General features: G+C 47.4%; 1 protein-coding gene across 5 annotated transcripts in view; it reads right to left on the minus strand.

Moving 5' to 3' along the window:
- The window catches only part of LOC140388029 (cAMP-dependent protein kinase type II-beta regulatory subunit), a 212224-nt gene that overhangs the window by 32689 nt on the left and 162236 nt on the right, over nucleotides 1-17299 (minus strand). For 4 of the 5 annotated variants that reach the window (XM_072471534.1, XM_072471533.1, XM_072471530.1 and 1 more), the window contains 2 exons: nucleotides 14937-15038; nucleotides 13546-13620 (listed from right to left, as the gene is read on the minus strand). In XM_072471534.1, coding sequence (XP_072327635.1) covers nucleotides 13546-13620; nucleotides 14937-15038 — 177 coding nt within the window. The remainder of the gene's footprint in view (nucleotides 1-13545; nucleotides 13621-14936; nucleotides 15039-17299) is intronic. The other variant, XM_072471531.1, reaches the window with a different exon arrangement.

The raw sequence follows: 17299 nt of genomic DNA on the forward strand, positions 1-17299 counted from the left end.
CACTAGGACCCTGGGGAGCCGGGCTGTAGACACAGAATCACAGACAGGCTGCGGCAACTTCAAAGCGGGAGCTGCTGCTGCCGCTGGATAGAACCCATGCACTTTAAGGTAGGTAGTTCTGTAGAGGCAAGGATGTGTTTTGTTTTTTTTTACAGATGGGGCACCCGACGGTATGGAGTTTGCTGATCCTGGCGATGGTGGGACCGGGAGAACTCCGCAGAGGCGAGACAGAAGAGTCCTTTGTCTATGGGTGTTCTGGCGGCAGAGCCCCTCTGGTCACTACCGGACAGGGAAACCAGGTGGCCATAGAGCAGGCCCGCTACTCACACCTGGGGAGGTGGCCTGGGTGGCTGGGGTCGAACTCGACCAGGTACTCCAGCCACCAGAGCTTCACCTATGGAGAGGCCTCGGTACTCTGCGAGGAGATACAGGTGGCGACTGACCGGGTTAGGGTGACTGAGGGCAGGCGGGTGTGTTTAACCTGTGAGGGGGACGTTCCTGTGGGGAGATGGTGGTGGCTCAGGAAGCTGAGCCTGGACATGAGGGATCGGTCCTCGGACTGGGAACGAATGGACAATAACACCTACCGGACCATCACGGGGTCACCGGGTAGGATCACCGTTTGCTGGGATAAGTGGTGGGCTTCCGACCAGGGCATTTATCTATGTTTGTGGGGGTCGGCCAAGGCATGTCCACAAGGGGCATCAATCACCTTTGTGAGGTGGTGGCAAGACACCGGGCATGGGATAAATTGGGATCATAATGGGAAGGGATGTGTAACCCCCGGAGGGGAAGAAACCGTGAGAGCTACCGAACTGCTGGTTCAGGTAAAGAGGCCCCTACCCACAGCCCAACCAATCGACCCTCACAACTGTCCAATCACCACCCGGGGGCCCGAAAATGGTTTGCTGCTCGTCCCAACAAAGAAACTATTATATCAGGGGGTACATTACGCGGTTGCCTCGGTGGTGCTAAATCTAACCGAGGTGAAGTTACCAGAGTGGTGCCCTCGCAAGACTGAACTATTGTACCAGGCACTGCTGAAGGACATGTTCCAGAAATTCCACAATTTGGATTTTGGGGACGTTGAAGTGGAAGATTTGTACCATAGGGCAGGGGAATTTAATGGGGACTCCAGTCGACAACGTAGAGGGCTAGTCAATGATGGGTTCACTGCCTTCAATACGGGGACATCCATTGTCAACAGTATGGATACTGTAGAGCTGGCCTTGCAAATCAATCAGCTAAAAGGCCAGCTGAGAAAAGTGTTGAAAGATGAGAACACAGTAGTGCGGTCGGGTTTGCACGAGGAGGTGGCAATGACCCTACATCTAAAGGAGATAATCGCGCAATTGGAAGAGCATGCAAAAGCCATTAACGCGCTAATTAAAGAAGATCGAAATTCATCGGATCAGGCTGCCCAGAATGAAGTGTGTGGGCTGTATGGTGCCTGGTTGCTAGGAGAGGGGAGGAGTAATCTGGAGGACCTGAGACAGGGTCAGGTCCCCTCGTGGATTAGCAACAGGCACTTGGCAGCGCTGCACCCATTCCACAGGGTTTTGAGTCCTTGCCAGCTCCGTGCAGCCTCAGAGGCATACCCGGTACCGGTCGATTGTGGGAGGTCAAACCACACAATCTTGGGGGTCATCGTAAGAATCCCAATCTTGGGAAGTTCAGCACAGCCGGTGCCGCTGTACCGAGTGGAGAATGTGGGGGTCATTCGTGGGGGGGTACACATTCGGTTTGGAAAGGTCCCGCCGTATGTCATAGTGCGGGAGCAAGCTGTGGCAGGCATTGACCTCTCGGGCTGTCGGAGCCGGGGAGCGCAGGTGATCCTGTGCCCTCAGCACCTGGGCACTGAGGCGCGACCTCAGTGCGGGTTCAGGACTGTTGGGGCAGAACCTATAAACTGCACCATGGAGGCAATGGCAGCGAGCCATGTCCAGCCCCAGGTGGCATATATAGGAAGTGGGACATACTGTGTAACCACTGGAGCCCAGCAGTATCAACATGGGCCACAGCAGTGGTGTCCGATACTGCACAGCAGCTTCTGTTTTAAACCCAAGGCAGAGGTCCAGGTGGCACAGCAACGAATACTGCCCATTCCACGACCCTCCTCAGTTCACCTCTCGGTACGGGAAAACACTACTAACATACAAGAATATGTGGCCCGTTTTGGGTACGATATTCCCCCGGTTAAGGAAGACCTAAAGGTATTATTACAAGCTGTGGAAGTTTCACAAAGACACTTTTTCTCCTTAGAGCAAAAAACCAAAAACATTGATCATGAAATTACAAATCTCAAAGCCCCGGACTGGTGGAACATGGGATCATGGATTGTGATCCCAGCCTGGATCCGAATAGCCTCACACTTGTTAGTGGTATTACAAGTGTTCGTAGTTTTATATTTATGTTGCCTCAGCTGCAGGTATCGACGACTGAGGAAAATGAAGAGCCTTCATCGGGTCCTGGGGAAGACGCGGAGTGCAGCCCACAAAAGAAAAGTCGTAGTGTAATAAACAGAGTCACATGTAAATAGTTGTATGGATCGCGGGTTTCAGTTATTTGATTGTGATATATGTACAGGGACCCTTACGTTTGGGGTTCCGGTGAAATGTGTATATGTTACTGTGTGTTTAAATTAGATATGGTCTTGTCTTTCCCTTTCATTGAAACCAGGGGTAGCCTAGATTAAGGGAACTGTCTTGGGAATTGTAATTTCGCATGTTGTTGGGGGGGGGCCTACGGTCCACACAAGAGGAAATGATTGCCCTTCACCTGTGTCGATACGGTCCAAGCAGGTAGGGACGTATCGAAGGGGCATCTGTAAGGTGTTCGGGCAATTCGGCCTTTTTGGAACTGCCCAAGAATAAAAACTCAGAGACTGTAAACTGACTTTTCAGCCAAGAGAACGGAACCAGTTTTCCCAGCAGGCTTGGTCCGCTGAGCTGAGTAGGGACATAAGTACATAAGTATTTACAAACCCCCCCCCTAGGAGCTACAAGGAAGAAGGAGCCAGACAACGAGATAACATCAAAACACAGACAAAGGGGCACGGGAATACACAGGAGGCCTGCCTGCAAGCAGGACAATGGGATGGTCATAGCCCCATGCAAATGTAAATGACCTGGCCTCCACCAGAGCAGAATCCAATTAACACCCCATCAACATAGCGAGGTGAGAATAGCAGCCATCTCCGGAGCAGCTGGAAGACACTGAAATTCTTCACAAGAGAGCTTAACCTCGTTATCCTAGAAAACAGACTGTCTGGGCTCAGTATATTGCGCTGGAAAAGCCCCTTGAAGATAAGCGGTAGAAAAAACCAAGTTGGAGGCGGACCTGGGGGAGGTACTCCAATCTTGACAGAAGCTACCGGCAGAAACTCACTGGGAGGAGGGGGGCGGAGCCAGCGCCAAATTCAAACCGCAGACGGTAGGAAAAAAACCAAGTTGGAGGCGGACCTGGGGGAGGTACTCCAATCTTGACAGAAGCTACCGGCAGAAACTCACTGGAAGGAGGGGGCGGAGTCGGCGCCAAATTCAAATCGCGCAGGTCTGCCTAGCTGGAAGGAGCGGACCTGCGAGGAATACCCGGAAACATACAGCTCTGACCGGCTCAAAGGGGGCGGGACCAGCGGGAACTTTAAACCTTACCTTTTCAATGCAAAAGGGGCTGGCCGAACACAGGACAAAGCCAGGTAAAACAATATAAAAGGGGCTGTGTTTCGATTGAGGGTCTCTTCGTTCTTGGCTCGACCTCTGCACCCCTGACTTGACCTCTGCAGCCTGTGACCGTAAGTACCCTGCAGCAGCTTGCGAAACTCCCTTGACTTTAATAGTGGTTGAGGCTTTGGGGAAGGGAACTTGTTTTGTGTCTTGTGCTATTGCTAAAACTGTGTAATCATAAGAATTTTCGTTGTGTCCGTTATAGTACTTTTGAATAGACTTAGTTTGTGTTAGAGTTTAAGATTTTATTATATTTTCTTCTGTTGATGATTTTGACCTGGGTTTTGCAATAAACCTTGATTTGCTGATAATTGGAGTCGTTTAAATTCTTCAATCTTTCACCAGCGATCTCTGACCAAGTCATTGTTAAAATATTCCTCACCTTAATTCCGGGTTCAAGAATCAAGGGTCATCTTGAGCGATTCACTCAGGACAGACTGCTGGTTAGGGAATAAACAGCAGTGTCCTATTCTCTCTCTCTTGGGAAAGCTACTCTAGCGAAGTAGGAACCGGGTGGGTGTTGCACCACCGGCAAGAGAGAGAGTCACCTGGGCATTGGTGGGGGTCTGGAGATGTGTGTGATATAAGCCTCAGGCTGCCGGTTAGGAATAAACGGCAGGCTTGATTCAGTGCTCTCTTCAGTGGAAGTGTCCCAGTGCGACATCCCCTGGCCTCTGAAGTTTCAGTGCCAGCTGGAGAGAGACACACACAGATACTCAAACCCCAGATATCGGCCCAGTAGTGGAGTAGCAGAGATGGCACCCTCTACAGCTACTCGGTCCCTTGAGCCTGTTCCATCATTGAATAAGATCATGGCTGATCTGATTGCAACTCCACATTCCTATTTATCCCCAATAACCTTTCACCCCCTTGTCAATCAAGAACCTATCTACCTCTGCCTTAAAAATAGTCAAAGACTCGCTTCAACCACCTTTTGAGGAAACAAATTCCAAAGACTCACGACCCTCAAAAGAGAAAGATTTTCCTCATCCATGTCTTGAATGGATAATCCCTTTTTAAAAAAAAAAAATAGTGACATCTAATTCTAGGTTCTCCCACAAGAGGAAATGCCCTCTCCACATCCACCCTGTTAAGGCCCCTCAGGATCTTATATGTTTCAATAAAATCACCCTTACTCTTAACCTTTCTGATAAGACAACCCACCCTCTGGGTATTTTTCTAATAAACCTTCTCAGAACTGCTTCCAATGCATTTACATCCTTCCATAAACAAAGAGACCAATATTGTACACAGTACTCCAGATGTGGTCTCACTAGTACTCTCTATAACTGAAGCATAACCTACCTATTTCTGTAACCAATTCCTCTTGCAATAATCAATAATGTTCCATTAGCTTTCCTAATTACTTGCTGTACCTGTATGCTAACCTTTAGCCATTCATGCACTCAACACCCAGATGCCCCTGCATCTCTGGGCTCTGAAATCTCTGACCATTTAGATAATATGCTTTTTGGCCAATTTCACATTTTCCCACATTATGCTCCATTTGCCAGATCTTTGCCTACTCACTTCACCGATCGATTCCCCTCTATAGCCTCATTATGTCCTCTTCACAACTTACTTTACTAAACATTTAGCAATTGTAGCTTCGGTCCCTTCGTCCAAGTAATTAATTCATTCTGAAAAGTTGAGGCCCTCAAACTGGTACACCACTCGTCACTCAGGAAGTGGCTCATTTACGCCTACGCTCCATTTCCTGTTAGTTAGCCAATCTTCTGTCCATGCCAGATGTTGCCCCCCCGCCCCCCATCATGAGCCATCTGGGAATCTAAGTACAGTATATCCACTGGTTCCACAACACCTGGAACTTCTTTAAAGAACTCCAATAAAACAGTTAAACATGATTTATTTTTCTCAAAACCATACTGAACTAGCCTGATTTTATCCAAGTGTCCTGATGTAACATTTTTCATAATCGCTAACATAATTCCGATGACAGACGTTAAGCTAACTGGCCTGGCGTTTCCTGCATTCTGCCTCCCTTTTTGAATAAAAGAGTAAGATTTGCTATTTTCAAAACTTCTGGCTTGAATTTTCTCTTTTTTTGCACTGGAGGAGGAAAGGGAAGATCGCATGAGCGGAGGAGTTCGGGTAACATAAGGGGGTGGGGTTAGAAGGCTGGTCACATGTGAAGATGGTTGTGGGGGGGGGGGGGGGGGGGGGGAGGGGAAAGAGGAAAGTGGTGATGGCCATCCTGGATGGCACAGGAGCAAAGTTGAACCTGAGCATGCAGGGGCATGTCCACAAGGCAAACATGGCTGACCCCATAGTGGGGGAAACAGAAAATACCCAATCATGATAGTCACCTGGAATGTGAGGGGACTCAATGACCCAGTGAAAATATCCAGAGTCTTCGCCAATCTCAAAAGCCTGAGGGTCAATGTTATATTCCCCCAGGAGGTGCACCTTAGAGCGAAGGACCAAATGAGGGTAAGGAAAAGCTGGGTTCGACATGCCTACCAGGCGTGCTTCAACACAAGGGCGAGGGGCGTAGCAATGCTGTTCAATAAAAGGGTAGCCTTCACAGCAATGCACATGGTGACAGACCTAGGGGACAATACGTAACGGTTAGTGGGGTCCTTGAAGTATTAGTAAACGTCCCTGGTGGTATTAGTAAACGTATACGCCTCAAACTGGGCTGCCGTGTATTTGTCAAAAAGATCATGCCAGAAATCTTTGACCTCATACTCCCAGCCCAAGCAAGCACCAGCCTAGATCTCATTGATCCCAAAGAAAGATAAAGTCCCAACGGTGTATGGGTCCTATAGAGCCATCTCACTCCTGAACATTGACGTCAACGTCCTCAGCCGAGACGACTGGAGAGTTGCTTGCCAGAAGTAATCACGGAAGATCAGACCAGGTTTGTCAAGGGCAGACAGCTGATGGCGAACATCAGAAGCCTGCTGAACCTAGTCATGACCCCACCCAGGGAGGAGACACCAAAAGTGATCATCTCCCTGGACGCAGAGAAGGCCTTCAACCGGGTGGAGTGCAAATACCTCATGGAGGTACTGGAGCGGTTTGGGTTTAGGGAAAAGTCTGCACCGTTCTCCCATGACGAGCGTAGGGATGAACGCCACCAGCTCAGGTTACTTCCAGCTGCACAGAGGTACGAAGCAGGGATGCCCGCTGTCCCTGCTGCTGTTTGCTCTGGCAATTGAGCCGTTGACTATCATACATATCAGCAGAGGGGTGGAGAGACATTCAGAGACGAGACATGGAGCACAGAATCTCTCTCTCTCTATGCGGATGACCTGCTCCTCTACGTCCCGAACCCCCTAACCAGCATGGGTAAGATAATGGGACTCATGAGGAAGTTCGGAGCCTTCTCGGGATATAAACACAACCTGAACAAGAGTGAAATCTTCCCAGGGAACCCCCAGGGGGGAGGAACAGATCTGGAAATGCTGCCATTCAAACTGGCTCAAACTAAGTTCAGATACCTGGGGATCCAGGCAGCCCACAAGTGGAACCTGTCCAACCTGGTGGGGGAGGTGAAAAGGGACCTGCAGATGTGGGACTTACTCATGCTCTCCCTGGAGGGGGGAAGAGCAGACAATAAAAATGAACGGACTGCCATGGTTCCTCTTCATATTTTGATCATTCCCGAATTTCATCCCCTCATCCTTCTTCACTAAGGTGGACAACTAATCTCACAGCCTTCATGTGGGCTGGGAAAAACCCTAGGATCCGCAAATAGATCCTTCAGAGACGGCGGTGATCAGGGGGCTTTGACTTCCGAACCTCCTGTTCTACCACTGGGCAGCAAATATTGAAAGGGTTCGGGGTTGGCTGGGGGAACCAGGGGCGGAATAGGTACAACTGGAAGACACCTCCTGTATTGGAATGTTCCTGCGGGCACTGGCCACCGCCCCGCTCTCATTTCTCCCAGCCAAGTACTCAACGAGTGTGGTGGGAGCCACACTAAGAACCTGAAACCAGCTCAGACACCACTTCCAACTCAAAGACATGTCCGTCGCTGACGCATCTGCAAAAACCATAGGATCATCCTGGCCAAGATGGGCACCATATACAAAACCTGGAGAAGGGAGGAAGGGGTGCTGCGAGTCACAGATCTATATGTGGATGGTAGAGTAGCAACCCTAGGGGAACTAACAGAGAAACTCGAGCTCCCAAAAGGGAACGAGATCCGAAATCTCCAAATACAGGCTCCTCTACTCAGAAAGCCCATTGTTCCCCCAGCTACCCAGACACACCCTGCTGGGCAGACTGTTAGCACAGGACTATGTCGAGGAGGGTAAGTGTGTGGACATATACGGATGACTGCTGGAGAAAATAAGGGCCACTGGACGAACTAAGAGAGAAGTTAGGGTGGGGGGGTGGGGTGGGGGGGAGAGAGAGAGAAAAGAAGAACTAGGCATCAAGATAGGGGGAGGACTCCGGAGCGAAATACTACACAGGGTGAACTCAACCTCCCCGTGCACTAGGCTGAGCCTGGCACAGCTGAAGGTGGTACACAGGGCACACTTGAACAGGTTCTTCCCAGAGGTGGAAGACACATGTGAGCGTTGTCACAGGGTCTGGCCAACCGCTCCCACATGTTCTGGTCTTGCCCTGGGCTGACCAGCAAAAAAAGTGTTTGCACTATACCCATGGCACAGGTCTTCACCATCAGTATTACGGTATTCTGACCTTGAGAACTGATGAATTTCCGTCCTTTTTTTTCATTCTATCTCTAATGCTGTACATAGTAAATATCCGTTTCTCATGTTATAGTTGTGTATTTTGATTATATTTTATTTGTTTGTTACAAATGAAACTCTTCAATATAAATACTTTAAAAAAAAAATGTGGGGCGGGATACTCCCATTCGGCAGCAGAGTGTCCCCGCTATCGGAACGGGCCAGCACGGCATTGGAGCGGTTCACGCCGCTCCAGCCTCCCATCCCGGCGCGAACTGTGCGCCGCGGGATCCGGGCATGCGCAGTGGCGCTGGCACCAACCCGCGCATGCGCGGTGGCCTCCCACAACGTGCCGACCCCGACGCAACATGGCCCAGGAGTTCAGGGGCTGGCGCGTATGAAAATAGGTCTGGGGAGTGAGAGGCCGGCCCACCAATCAGTGGGCCCCAATCGCGGGCCAGGTCCTATCGGAGGGGCCCCCCATCCCCCGCCACAGACCGCCCCCGTGCGCAGAGTTCCCGCCGGCTGCGACCAGATGTGGACGGCGCCGTCTGGACTCTGCCAGTTTAGAGCGGCCACTCGGCCCATCCGGGCCGGAGAATTGGCGGCCTGGCCACGCCAAATGCGCCGGTGCCAATGGCGCCGATTCTCCTGGCAGGCCGGAGTCGGGGAGGCGTGGCCCGGTTGCGTGGATTCTCCGGCCTGGGACAATCCCGCCCTTAGAGCACCCAATTCATTTTTCCAATTAAGGGGCAATTTAGCATGTGCAATTTAGCTTGCACATCTTTTGGGTTGTGGGGTCGAAATCCACGCAAACACGGGGAGAATGTGCAAACTCCACACGGACATTGACCCAGAGCTGGGATCAAACCTGGGACCTCGGCGCTGTGAGGCAGCAGTACTAACCACTGTGCCACCGTGCTGCCCAATCATTTTTTTAAAAAAAACCTCTGATAAAACACCCTACATAGGTCCACGCCCCCGTAACCCCACCTAACCTTTTGGACATTAAGGGGCAATTTAGCATGGCCAATCTACCTAGCTTGCACATCTTTTGGGTTGTGGGGACGAAGCCCACGTAAACACGGGGAGAATGTGCAAACTCCACACGGACAGTGACCCAGAGCCGGGATCAAACCTGGGACCTCTGCGCTGTGAGGCAGCAGTACTAACCACTGCGCCACCGTGCTGCCCCCAAGTTTTTTAAAAAACCTCTGAAAGAGCACCCTTTTGGACATTAAGGGGCAATTTAGCATGGCCAGTCCAACTAACCTGCACATCTTTGGACTGTGGGAGGAAATCAGAGTATCCGGAGGAAATCTATGCCGATACTGGGAGGACGTGCAAACTACACACAGACAGTCACGGACAGTCCAGAATCGAACCCGGGACTCTGCCTCTGTGAGGTAGCAGTTTATTCCCCAGACTCGCCTTCTATAGGACCAATGCACATTTTGTTAATTTTCTTTTTAAAATAGCTATAGAAAATGTTACTATCTATCTTTATATTTCCAGCTATATTTTTCTCTTACTTTTCTCTCATCAATCTTTTAAGACATTTCTTAAAGCCTGCCTGTTTGACCAAACGTTTTGGTCATCTGCCTTGGGTAACTTAGTGGAACTTGCACTTTGTTTGCGTGGGTTTCCTGTAGGTGCTCCGGTTTCCTCCCATCGTCGAATGATGTGCAATTTAGGTGGGTAATGGGATTACGGGGATAGGGCAGGGAGTGAGCCTACCCTTTCAGAGGGTCAGTGCAGACTCGATAGGCCTTCTGCACTGTAACAATTCTATATCTTTTTACATCGATGTCAAACTTCATTTTATAATGCTCCTAAGGAGCAGCTTGGCACTTTCAATGACATTAAAGGCACCTTATTTTTGTTTATTAGTTCATGGGTTGTAGGTATCACTGGCTAGGCCCATTCCTGAGGGCACTTAAGAGTCAACCACATTGCTGTGGATCTGGAGTCACGTGTAGATAAGGACAGCAGATTTCCTTCCCTAAAGGACATTATTGAACCAGATGGGTTTTTACAATGGTTTCATGGTCATCATTAGACTTGTAATTCCAGATTTTTTAATTTTTTTTTATAATCGAATTCAAATTCCACCAACTGCCAATGCGGGATTCAAACAGGGTCTCTGGGTTACCCGTCCAACGACAATAACAGTACCCCAGTGTCTCCCCATATAGATTCATTGCTATTGCTGTCACTGTATAGTTCTGCTACCTTAGTCAACTTCAAAGGTAGGTTTGTGGTGTCAAACTGTGTGAGGTTTCATGGTGATAAGACCCTACAAGGCTGATTACACCATTCTGGAAAAAAATTGACCAGGTTAAGTTACAACAGCCTGACTTGTGCATTGGAAATCAGAATCCAGCTCCACTGGATTCTACAAGGTCAGCTTGTTTAAAGAGTAATCATGCGCTCACTTCACATTTTCAGAAGCAAGCAGAATAGGATTGGAAGGGGCTGAGGAATCAGGAGATTAAAAGCTCTTAAATGGCTGCTTCTCTATTTTAAATAGTTTTTGGATGTGGGTGCGTAAACAGCTGGAATAGAAGATCAAGGATTCATGAGAAAGACTGGCTCCTTGTGATGATAAAACATTGGATGTTGATTGAAAAAGATACAAGTGGAGCCACAGAAGGAGGCAGCAGACAGAATGAATGAAATCCAATGCTCTATTGTGTCACAGGTGAAACACAGCGTGTCCAGCTTCCCACTCATCTGGCAATACTGCCCGAATAAAGATCAGCCTTTTGATCTGTTGAGAGGAACTGACCTTTCACTCTCGCGATCCTGGAAGGCTAACACAATAGTGCTGGTTGGTTTCTCAGCATTAAATGCAACAAACTAATGCATCCCCTCCCATCCCATCCCAGCAAAACCACTCTCCTCCATCAGTTGGGGCCTGCAGTATTGCGGATCACCAAGAGAAGGACCGAGTTGGGAGGACCGACACAGCTAGAAGCCATGCATAAGATGCGTGTCAACACTGTAGAGAAGGTCAGCCGCACTGATTTTTGTGTACAGTTCTGCCTCACTGGCAAGGTTTTTTTGCAGAACTGGATTGTCACCAACAGCACTCACTTCTCCATTCTGCTGTTCTGTCCTGGGAAAGGGAAATACCTCAGACTGGAACAATAGACTGACCTAAAATCAGAAAAGGCTGAGCGAGCCAGTCATCATCCTCTAAACAGACTCGCAGAAGGCTACTTAACCAGGAGATTCTGCCTCTTCTCCTAACCTAGATTAGCATCGTTAGCCTCCAATACCACCATACCAATATTGTGTGCTCCAATGTTGTTTCTTCTAATCTAGTAAATCAGCTGAGTCACAAGACCACTTACCGAGCTGGCTCCCCATGATGCGGCTGCTTCTAACCTACCCATTTACCCAAGCCCAGATGTTGACTTCAGATTGCCACCCGAGCCTTGAAGCTGCAGACTGTCGCTCCGCCACATGCCCGAGTTCCAATTGTGCGGTCTCTTCCTGCCCCCAGTTCAATTCAAACAGAAGAGAAAAGCAACACAGAACAATGACAAGGAGAAGGAAAAAAAAAAACAGGGATGGAAGGAGAGGAGAATTCTGATGTGGCAGAGTGAGAGCGCAGTGCAACTACGTACTATAACTGAATTGCAGTCATGTGTACTGATAGCTTTAATCAGATAGGACCCAACACAAATAAACTAAATTTACCTGAAGTTGAGCCTGCAAAGCTTGGCTCGTAGTTTTAATAATGGGACATGAATTTACTGCATTTACTTTGTGTTTTAATCATGCCTTTGCCTGCAATTTGGCAGAGTCGTCCAATTAATCCCACTGTCCTGCTCGTTCTCCACAATCTTATGATTTTTTTCCCTTTAACTGGTTGGTTTACCAATTCACTTTTTGACTATTCAATCTGATTCCAGCACCCATTCAGACTGTGCATTTTAGATTGCAATGACTTGCTGTGTACTAAATGTTTCTCATTTGCATGTTTTACTAATGTCACCTCTGTTTTTTTTGTTGCCAATCACCTTAACTCTGTGCCCTTTGTTTCAGCTGCCACTGCAAACAGTTTCTCATTATTTATTTTACCTGAACCATTTAGGACTTTGCACAACTTGATCAAATCTGTGTTTAACCTTCTTAGCTCCACGGGGAACAACCCCTAGCCTCTCGAGTTTATCTACATAACTGACTGCCCTTCTCAAGGGCAATTACGTATGGGCAATAAATGCTGGCCTAGCCAGTGATGCCCACATCCCATGAAGGAATTAAAAAGTACCTAATTCCTGGCACCATTCTAGTAAATGTCTTCTGTACCCTCTTTAAAGCCTTGACATCCTCCCTAAAGCATCTTGCCCCAAATACAATACTCCAGCAGAGGCCCAACTTGTCTTTTATAAAGGTCTGTATGGCATTCTCCTTTTGTACTCTATTCTTCTGTTAATAAAGCCAAGGATCCCATCTGTTTGATTCTTTCCTCAGACTTCTCGATTTATCCTGCCATTTTCAATGACTTGGGGCCATGACTTGGGTGGCATGGTGGCACAGTAGTTCGCACTACTGCCTCACAGCGTCAGGGACCAAGGTTCGATTCCGGCCTTGGATGGCTGTGTGTGTATGGAGTTTGCACGTTCTCCCTGTGTTTGCGTTGGTCTCCTCTGGGGTTTCCTCCCACAGTCCAAAGATGTGGAGGTTAAATAGGGTTACGGGAATAGGTTGGGGTAGTGGGTCTGGGTACGGTGCTCTTTCAGAGGGTCGGTGTAGACCCGATCGGTCAAATGGTCTCCTTCTGCACTGCAGGGATTCTATGGATATACCCCCCTTTAAAGGAGTATTTTACTGTTTAGTTCATAGAGCCGCTCCTTATTCTTAGCAATATTCACCACTTCACTGCAATAAAATTGATTTGCCATGTTATACTAGTTTATACCATTTAAAATCCTTAATCCTCGGTCAAAGTGCTTCAATCACCCATAATTAATCATTTAACCATAGTTAATTAAGCAAATACATTTTTTCAAGTAAGATTGCTTGCCATTTTCTTTACTTCATCATGCCATTGGTTTGAATTGTTCTATATTTTTAGCCCACTGTGAACAGCTTTCAGAATCATACTCAATGCAACAGGAGGAAGAGAAGAAAAAATTATGCAGCACCTGAGCAATTATTCGTTCTTCATCCTTGTACGTTTTGGTTCCAAACACATCAACTACCTTCATTCGTTCTCCTAACTTGAGATTTGAAATAATTTTCTGTTATTGGTTGCAACGCTTCGAACAGGCACGCACAACATTTGAAAAACAGATCACTGCAGATGCTGTGGCAATCTGAAATGAGATGGGGAATGCTGAAGATATTCAGCAGGTTACGGCAGCATCAATGAACACAGCTAACGTTTCCAGCCTGTGACCTTTCATCAGAACTGGGAAATAACTATGGGTCTGAAACATTAACTCAGTTCCGTTCCAGGTGGCACGGTGGTGGTGCAGTGGTTAGCACTGCTGCCTCACTGAGCCGAGGATCTCGGTTCGATCCTGGCCCCGGGTCACTGTCCGTGTGGAGTTTGCACATTCTCTCCGTGTCTGCCTGGGTCTCACCCCCACAACCCAATGATGTACAGAGTAGGTGGATTGGCCATGCTAAATTGCCGCTTAATTGGAAAAAAGCATGAATTGGGTACTTAAAATGAAAAAAAAAATCTGTTCCTCTCCACAGATGCTACCATAATCTGATGAGCTTTACCAGCATTTTCTCTTTTCATTTATGAACAAGTTTTGGCCTTTCGAACATATTCTCAATAGGTTTGCAACTTATATCCTGGGAGTTTGTGGATGAATGTGTCAGCTCTAAGTATTTATCTACGTCAGGAAATGCATAATGGGAAACAAAAATTAAATTCTGGGAATGCCAAATTTCTTAGCCTGAGCAATTTGTACACATCATAATGATATATTTACACCGTTATACAATTTCAAGCTTACAAGGACAGAATAGTAGGTTCAATATAGTAGCCAAACACAATTCATCACTACATCGAATCGAAATAACCATTGAACCATGGGAATGTTATAGCACAGAAAGAGGCCATTCAGCCCAGTATGTCTGTGCTGGCCAAAAAATAAATGAGAAACTAGCCGCTGATTTCAATTCCACTTTCCAGCGCCTGGTCCGTAACCTTGCAGGTTACAGCACTTCAGATCCTGGTACCTTTTAAATGAGTTGAGCGTTTCAGCCTGAAACACCAATGCTGGAAGTGAATTCCAAATGCCACCACCCTCTGGGTGAAAAAGATTTTTCCTCATGTCCCCTCGAATCCTTCTACCATCAGCTTAAATCTATACCCCTTTGGTAATTGACCTCCCAGCTGAGGAAAACAGATCTCTTGTCTCCCCAACAAGGCTCCTCATAATTTTGTACACCTCAATTAGGTCACTCCACAGGCTGCTCTGTTCGAAGGGGGGAAAACCACCCCCAGCCTATCCAGTCTCTCCTCATAGATGCAATGTTCAAGCCCTGGCAACTTGGAATCTGCATAGGCGATACTTACTTCCAGTGACTTTAGAAGTGGTAGTGACTGGACAAATTCTTCATACAATCTCCTCTTTCTGGCGTTGTTTTTGACGATAATTCTACGAAAAGTTGCCCGGTCCTAGAAAAATGGTGGCTAGTTATTAATTTAGACAATGAAGTTAAATTGCAAACATATTTTTTTCCAGTTTTGTTAATTTGCATATCTGACTTTTCATTATGATCTGATCAAATTCACCAGAGATTATATTGTTGAGCGGAATGTACTAACACACCAGTCAGCGTTTTAAATATGTGTTCATGCTTTTACTCTATTCAATCCCCTTTCCTGGGAAACATCTGTTGGCAATGCCCATGTTAGCCACAAGATGGTGCACAACAATAGCCCACTGCTCATCTCCCTTCCAGGTTGAAAAGAGTCTGAAGTCCCTGGGGTTGAAATTAAATACAGTACTGAGTATATATCATTGCCACAAACATAGTCACCTTGCCCAAAATACTATCTTTCAATCCCTGTAACATGATTACCAATGGGCTCGTAGCATCAAGATGACATTAGTCAAAGAGTCTATGTAACTTAACTATAACTATAGCTGTAATACTTGTCCTCAATTTGTCATCTTTTTGTTGTCACGGTTGCCATTCCCTCATATCCCACCATCTCACCTCTGGTAGTCTCCAGAGGGCGGGCAAAATTTGGTTGAGGTCCAATGACGATAACATCTCTCTATCGGTAACATATCTCAGTTACACTCACCGAGGTTTCACCTTTGGCCCTGATTTTGGGTTCATTTAAACACATTGCTCTTAGAGATATTATCAATATACACAATCTATTTCATGTTTGGCTATCATTATCACGTCCAACTCCACCTCAAAGTCACACATCACCTTGACTTGGACATACTCTCATAGTCATTGTCACTGGCTCCTCAAAATCCTCACTTTCCTACCAAACATTATTCTGGAAGCAATGTCAGACTGAATAGTTAAATGGTTCCAGGAGAAAGCCCAACAGGGACAGTCAAAAAAACATGACTTTGCTCGGGTTAACCATATTTGTGGGGAAAACGTGACACTATTCCATAGCCACATTTGTACTGTCAGATTACCCACCTCACACCAAGTTACAGTTAAGCAATAATTTTCAGTGTTCAAGGTGTAAAATGTATGGGAGAGAGTTGTCAAATATATTGAGCATTTTAAGGCCAGTAATATCTCTGAAAATATTTTTGCTGAATCTTTAAATACTCACTTCTATTCCGTTGGGCTTATTTTATACTCATTCTCGGGATATGGGGAGAGCTGGCTCGGCCAGCATTTATTGCCCATCCTAATTTCCTTCAAGGTCAGCCGTCTTCTTGAACTGCTGCAGCCCATGTAGTGCAGGTACACACTCAGTGCTGGTAGGGAGAGAGTTCCAGGACTTTGACCCAGTGACAGTGAAGGAACGACCAATACACTTCTAAGTCAGGACAGTGTGGTTTGGAGGAGAACTTGCAGGTGTTCCCATGCATCTGCTGCCCTTGTCCATCTAGGTGGTTGGGGTCTTGGGTTTGCAAAGTGCTGTCGAAGGAGCTTTGGTGAGTTGTTGCAGTGCATCTTGTAGATGCTGCCACTGTGCCTCAGTGGTGGAAGGATTGAATTTTTGTGGAAGGAGTGCCAATCAAGCAGGCTGCATTCTCCAGGATGCTGTCAAGCTTCTTGTGTTGTTAGAGCTACACTCATCCAAGCAAGTGGAGAGTATTTCATCACATTCCTGACTTGTGCAAGGGCGGCATGGTAGCACAGTGGTTAGCACTGTTTCTTCACAGTGCCAGGGTCCCAGGTTCGATTCCCAGCTTGGGTCACTGTCTGTGCGGAACCTTCATGTTCTCCCTGTGTCTGCATGGGTTTCTTCCGGGTGCTCCGGTTTCCTCCCACAAGTCCCAAAAACACGTGCTGTTATGTGAATTGGACATTCTGAATTCTCCCTCAGTGTACCCAAACAGGTGCCGAAATGTGGCTACTCGGGGATTTTCACAGTATCTTCATTGCAGCATTAATGTAAGCTGACTTGTGACAATAATAAAGATTATTATTATAGATGGTGGAGAGGCGTTGGGGAGTCAGGAGGCGAGTTTCTTGCTGCGGAATTCCCAGCCTCTGACCTGCTCTTGTAGCCACAGTATTCATAATAGCTCATCCAGTTCAGTTCTTGAGAATTTACAGTGCAGAAGGAGGCCCGCGTCTGCACCAATCCCTGGAACGAGCACCCAACTTAAGCCCATGCCTCCACCCTAACCCCACCTAACCTTTTGGACACTAAGGGGCAATTTAGTATGGCCAATCCACCTAACCTGCACATCTTTGGACTTTGGGAGGAAACTGGAGCACCCAGAG

This window comes from Scyliorhinus torazame, chromosome 13 (genome assembly GCF_047496885.1).
Source record: "Scyliorhinus torazame isolate Kashiwa2021f chromosome 13, sScyTor2.1, whole genome shotgun sequence".
NCBI classification, from domain to species: domain Eukaryota; kingdom Metazoa; phylum Chordata; class Chondrichthyes; order Carcharhiniformes; family Scyliorhinidae; genus Scyliorhinus; species Scyliorhinus torazame.